Source organism: Mirounga angustirostris, unplaced genomic scaffold, assembly GCF_029215605.1.
Source record: "Mirounga angustirostris isolate CCGP_5_RB_7025 unplaced genomic scaffold, mMirAng1.0.hap1 SCAF_3, whole genome shotgun sequence".
In the NCBI taxonomy this organism is placed as follows: domain Eukaryota; kingdom Metazoa; phylum Chordata; class Mammalia; order Carnivora; family Phocidae; genus Mirounga; species Mirounga angustirostris.
The window spans coordinates 9,026,205-9,032,872 of NW_026991711.1; the positions used below are offsets into that span (position 1 = coordinate 9,026,205).

The 6,668-nt window shown below is 40.7% G+C and overlaps 1 protein-coding gene across 2 annotated transcripts in view; it reads right to left on the reverse strand.

Moving 5' to 3' along the window:
* BIVM (basic, immunoglobulin-like variable motif containing) overlaps positions 1-6,668 on the reverse strand; it is an 80,666-nt gene that overhangs the window by 25,835 nt on the left and 48,163 nt on the right. The window contains exons 1-2 of one of the 2 annotated variants that reach the window (XM_045869684.2): positions 6,379-6,519; positions 511-686 (exon numbers count right to left, since the gene is read on the reverse strand). In XM_045869684.2, coding sequence (XP_045725640.1) covers positions 511-686; positions 6,379-6,466 — 264 coding nt within the window. In that variant the 5' untranslated portion in view covers positions 6,467-6,519. Of the gene's footprint in view, positions 1-510; positions 687-6,378; positions 6,520-6,668 lie in introns of those variants that run through there. The other variant, XM_045869686.3, reaches the window with a different exon arrangement.

Here is a 6,668-nt window from a genome sequence, read left to right on the forward strand (position 1 = left end):
TCCCCAATCTCTATCATGCTCAGCAGCATAGCTAAAACACACATGGGACACCTAAGAAGATACTCTAAAAGGAAAACTCTCAATTATAAGAATTTTAGTAGTTGTTTTTTTTTTTTTAAGATTTATTTATTTGAGAGAGCGAGCATGGGGAGCCCTACTTGGGGCTCGATCCCAGGATCCTGGGATCATAACCTGAACCTAACTGACTGAGCCACCCAGATGCCCTCCCCTTTTTTTTAAGATTTTATTTATTTGAGAGAGAGAATTTTAGTAGTTCTATTAAAAGTTGAATTTTATCATGGCACACAGGACATAGTCTCACAAATAATCCTTTTTTAAAGGAAAAAGTGTTGACTGTTCAAGATAAACTAAAAAAAAAGTTGAAATTAAGTGGGATATATGTCAAAATAAGTCTTGGCTTCCAAAATTCTAAAGAGAAAATCAAAATTCTACATGAACTTTTCTTCCTTTCTAATAATTCAAGAAGAAAAAAAAAAAGATGACTCTTACCAAAGTTTGTTTCTTCAATAGTGGAGCATCCCCATCAAACACAAAAATAGGACGAATTCGAAAAAATAAGAGTTTGCAGAGCCGATGAAACAAAGTGAGAAGATGAGCATTTTCTATTGAGTTCCCATGGCGATCCCGGACTCCTCTTAGTGCCTGGTTTAACCAAATACTGATATCTGGAGGAACTGTTAAAGGAAAGTGTTTTGGAATTTCTTCCCTCATCCCCACAATTTCAATTTCCCAATAACTGATATCATCTAGACACTAAAACTAAGCCCTTATCACAGTTCATGTGAAACTGAAAAATGTTTAGCCCTGATGGAATCTGCCTGAAATCCATTAACTTTATTTGAACCCTTGTTACTACTGTTTGCAGACTGAATTTTAAAACGTTACATCGACAGATGTGTCCTTTAAAAAAATCTAATTGCAAACACTTGCTTCTTTAAAAAAACTGATACTCTATAGAATTTTAATAAATTAGCACAACTCTTGTGGAGAATAATTTGGCAATTCATAGCAAAAAATGTAAAAACTGGCATTCTGTTTTACTACTTCTATCTCCAGACACTTATTCTCAGAAAATCATCATAGATTTACAGTAAGAGTTACTTCTAAGAATGTCTGCAGTGATGAAAATATGATAAACAGGGCTCCTGGGTGGCTCAGTTGTTAAGCGTCTGCCTTCGGCTCAGGTCGTAATCCCAGGGTCCTGGGATCGAGCCCCACATCGGGCTTCCTGCTCAGCAGGAAGCCTGCTTCTCCCTCTCCCACTCCCCCTGCTTGTGTTCCCTCTCTCGCTATGTCTCTCTTTGTCAAATAGATGACTGAAATCTTTAAAAAAAAAAAAAGAAAGAAAGAAAATATGTTAAACAATGTAAAAGTTTTCCAACAGGTCTTTACTTAAACTAAATTGTTATATACCGAATTGTTGGAATATCAAACAGCCCTCAAAAAAGGAAGCTACAGAAGCATCTATAGTGATAAGAAAGACAGGCACAAAATATTAAAGGACACAAAACAGGTTACAAAACTATGGAATGCATTACATTTTATAACATGTGATATGTTAAATACAAAAAACTAGAAGTGCCAAAATATTAACAATAGTTACCTCTTCTGTAATTTTAAGTAATTAATGTTTTCTTGGAGTTTTATGTTTAACTTTTGTAAAAACTGCTTCTTACCAAATTATTTCCTATTTGTCCATAAGACAGAGGGACGTGGCACCGCTGATTTTCCTGCTCTCAGCCTCTTCCCCAGCTCCTCTAACTCGCCACTCAAGCAGGACTTCAGCAGAGCTCTCCCGCGGGCCCCTCCCCTCCCCCTGCTGTCCTGGCTCCCCAGGCTACCTTAGCACCCCCACACCACACCCCCTTCGTGGGTGCAGGCTGCCCCAGGGCCCCAGACTAGATGGCCTTGCAGACATTCCCAACTTGACATGATCAAAACTGAACTCCAGATCTTTTCTTATTTTTTAATTTAAATTCAATTTAGTCAACATACAGTGTATTATCAGTTTCAGGGTTGGATGTAGTGATTCATCAGTTGCATATAACACCCAGTGCTCATTACATCACGTGCCCTCCTCAATGCCCATCACCCAGTTACCCAATCCCCCCACCCCTCTCCCCTCCAGCAACCCTCACTTTGTTCCCTGGAGTTAAGAGTCTCTTACGGCTTGTCCTCTTCCCCATGTCTTTTCTACCAGGCTGCCTATGCCCCCATTGCAGTGAATGTTACCCCAGTCACCAAAGCCAGAAGGCTCAATGCCATCCCCTACGCTCCCCTCATCCAAACACTACCAGATTCTATCAATTCCATCTTTTAATCTATCTTGAAGGTAGACCCTTTCTGCCTCCAGGGTCTTATCACATGCTCCTTCCTCTGCCTGAGTTTCTCCCTCTCTTAGCTTAGTTTTCTGACTCATAAGTCTCAGTCTATGGGTCACTTCCTCAGCCCAGATAAAGACCTCCACTCATACGTTCCTACTCAAAAATGTATGCTGCTTATGTGGCAGAAATCCCACTGGAGATACAGGCCTGAACAAAACAAAGGGTTTGCCCTTGTGGAGTTTACAGTCTAATGGAGGGAAACACCAAACCATGAGCTCCATGCCTTGTCTAGACCACACTTCCGTGCACTGCTCTCCCTTTCACAGGGCATATAGGAGGCAACAAATACTTGCTATTAATGAGCTGAACAGTTAAGTATTTAAATGAACATACATTACCTAATTTATAACCATAAAACAAATTGGGCCCATCAATAATTAACTCAATAAACACTAACAAAATAACTAGTGGAAAGCAAGCTATTATTATATTCATTCCAGTATTTGAGTGCTACTCTGTGCCAGCATATCCAAGATCCCAAGGTCTTGGGATAGGCAGCAAACAACACAGCCCTGAACAAAACAGATAGGGTGTCTACCTCCAAGAAACTTGCACTCTAATGGGGAATATGGACAATAAAAAAGAAAAAAAAATGAAGTAATAGATATATAATACAACTATATATTATAGATATACTGTATTACATATAGTTATGTAATACAAAAAAGTAAATAGAGCAGAGTAAAAGGACAAGACTGGGGGTCAGTGCAGAGCTAAGTCAACACCAAATCCTACTTCCAGGGTAGATCCTTTATCCTACCACTTCTCACTGTCTCACCTTTTACTAGGGCTATTATAACTAGCCTTAAAACTAGTTTCAAAAAAAAAAACTAGTTTCCTAAAGGACTTAGCTCTGTACTATAGTGGATAAACATTTCTGCTTGGCTTTTTTCTGGTTGCTACACTGTTCTACAGGATTAAGTTTCCACTTAAACCATTACTTTAAATGTTATAATCAATGAGAAAATCTAATTTCAGATCAGTGGCTCTCAACTTCTGCTATCCTTTCGAACTGTATATAAAGCTTTTAAAACATAGATTACTAACATACATATGCTTAAAATTCTAAATCCTAGAAACTATGATGGCTCTTTATTATTATTAATCATAGGTAGTCTCAACTAGGGTTAAAAGTTCCAGCTTGAAATTATTTTTTAAAATATACATAAAACTAGGCATTCTGAAAATATGTGCATAATTTGACTTGTCTAATTTCAGTAAGTTTATAAAAAAAAAAAGGGAACATTAAATTTGTCCCAGGGCTGAAAAAAAGTTAAATCCACAGCAAAGCCAGAGGGTTTGGGTCTTATAGATAAGACCCAAAGGATCAATAACATTTTGAAATGAAAGATAAATTACTTTAGTTCTATTGTTAGGTGACTTACAATTTAATATCCGTTAGTATGCATAATCTAAATCTAAAAAAAGTGTAATATTTTGCTAATAGACTTAAATGCATTTCACAAATGTTAAGGCCCATAAGAGATTAAAGTTAAACTGTTTTTGGATACATTTAGATTGTATAAATAAACAAGGCACTCACCTATAGATGGTTAAAAAAATATATTTTAGGGGTCCAAGAGTAAATTATGAACCTAGTATGTCATGGATAATTTCTTAACAAATAAGACAAAAAATGGAATATAGGTCAGATATTTGAATTTGAATTCCCATGAAAATGAAACAAAGCAAAATCAATTATAAAACAGCAATGAAATATTCTTTTACATACATATTTATACACATATAGAGATTGTAATTATAACTGGAAGATCTTTGACAGTCCTCTTTATATGATTTGTTCCTTCTGAAAAAGATAACCTCATGAAAATTACTTCATGTCCCAAAAGAGCTCGAGTCATCTAAAAATAGATAATCTATTTTTTTTAAAGATTTATTTATTTATTTATTTGAGAGAGAGAGAATGAGAGAGAGCAAGCACATGAGAGGGGTGAGGGTCAGAGAGAGAAGCAGACTCCCCGCCGAGCAGGGAGCCCGATGCGGGACTCGATCCCGGGACTCCAGGATCATGACCTGAGCCGAAGGCAGTCGCTCAACCGACGGAGCCACCCAGGCGCCCCTAAAAATAGATAATCTAAATTCTAAATTAAATGCTTTAACCTCCTTACTTTGGGCAACTTCCTAAAAAATTAGAATGCTGAACTTCATGCGTCATCTTAATGATTTTACAAGTTATTAATTCTTCACAGGGGCTACAACACACAATACCTAAGTCTTTGCTGAAGTCTGAAGGGTTCCTGTTACTGAAAACTCTGCTTTCCTTCACATACAGTTCTAGGAAGAAAATCTTCAGAAAGCAGTGATTCGACGAACCACTAGAGGGCAGCAATAACACACACGCGCGCGCGCGCGCACACACACCCTCTCCCCTACACAAGGTATCCTGCATAAAAACGTTTAAGCAAGCAAAACTCATCACGGATGTATTTCAAGATTATTCACACTGAAGAAAATATCATCATCTTCTTAACGTTATTTGAAAAATTACCAGTGTCCCATTATGTATAAGTTGTCTCCATAGTAAATAATGGCTCCTCTCTCAGTGGCTCCTTCCGCATAATTCCCACCAGTTCTTAAACTGCATTTACCACCGACAGCAATTATTTACGTGACTCTCTTCTCCACCTCGCTTATGAACTCCCAGGCTCACAGGTTCCCACACAGGGAATTGGCGCAAGGTACCACCAGCTTCCAGAACAGAATAGCCACTCAGAGAGGAGGAGGAGGAGGAGGATGCTTAACGAATAAAAAGACCAAAATTTCAGAAACAGTATTCATATGTTTTGATAAAGGAGAAAAACATTTAGTTACAGAAACACCAAACCAGCCAACATATACACAAACGGCAGTCCTTTAAAAGTCCATCACAGAGGCTGGGAGGAAACAAAACCAAACACTGTGTACCTTTAGATACCTTTCCAGTGTTGTACCAACCACATCAGTTTCCTATTCCAAAACACATAATAAAAAATAATGAGAGTTACTTTTAAAAAAGAAAAAAGGTCATCTCACTGATATGAGGAATTCTTGATCTCAGGAAACAAACTGAGGGTTGCTGGAGTGGGGGTGGGGTGGGAGGGATGGGGTGACTGGGTGATAGACACTGGGGAGGGTATGTGCTCTGGTAAGCGCTGTGAATTGTGCAAGACTGTTGAATCTCAGATCTGTACCTCTGAAACAAATAATGCAATATATGTTAAGAAAAAAAAAAGAAGAAGAAGAAGAAGGTAGCGGGAGGGGAAGAATGAAGGGGGGGGAATTGGAGGGGTAGACGAACCATGAGAGACGATGGACTCTGAAAAACAAACAGGGTTCTGGAGGGGAGGGAGGTGGGAGGATGGGTTAGCCTGGTGGTGGGTATTGAGGAGGGCCCGTTCTGCATGGAGCACTGGGTGTTACGCACAAACAATGAATCATGGAACACTTCATCTAGAACTAATGATGTAATGTATGGGGATTAACATAAGAATAAAATTTTTTAAAAAAAAGAAAAAAGGTCGAACACCTGTCCACACTATCCTAACAAACCTGAGTGGAGCGGGACCAGGACAGCAGATAAACTGCGGGTGGGGAGTCCACTTCATTTTCTCCATGCTGACCTCCCAGCAGGGATAATATTCTTGCGCTTTACAAGCTCCTTTCACTTACATCACCCCTTGATTCCTTATACCAACCCCGTGTGTAGATACATACTATGACCACCTCCACTCTCCAGAGGAGAGAAGTAAAACACTGCCCCCAAGTGATAAAACCTGACGACTCCCATCCGACGTGGCGGGACTGCAAAGCGGGGACAAGCGGACACTCAGAGAAAGAAAACGTCGTGCCGGAGATGCTGTCGCTACCCTGAGAGGGACTGTCATCCTCCCAACACCCTTCTGCGCTCAGAGCGAAGGCCCGAGGGAGCAAAACCCTGCGCGAATCCCTGCGCCCGAGAACACGTTAAGGATACCCACGGCGAGGATCTTCCCCTCCAGCGCCTCGGGGCTGACCTGCCGCCCGGAGCACTCCAGCAGCTTCCAGAGCCCGTGGACGCCCATGAGGCCCCGCCGACAGTCGGGGGCGGGCTCGCGGGACGCCTTCTATTCCAATTCTACCACAGCCTGCACCACCGCCGGAGCGCGGGCAGAGCTCCCCTTGCTCGCACCCGGGGAAGATGGAAAACAATTCAGAGCATGCGGTTTTCCAGGGAACACCTGCGCGGGCGAGAACGGTACTTCCTGGCGGCTGACACGGCCTCAC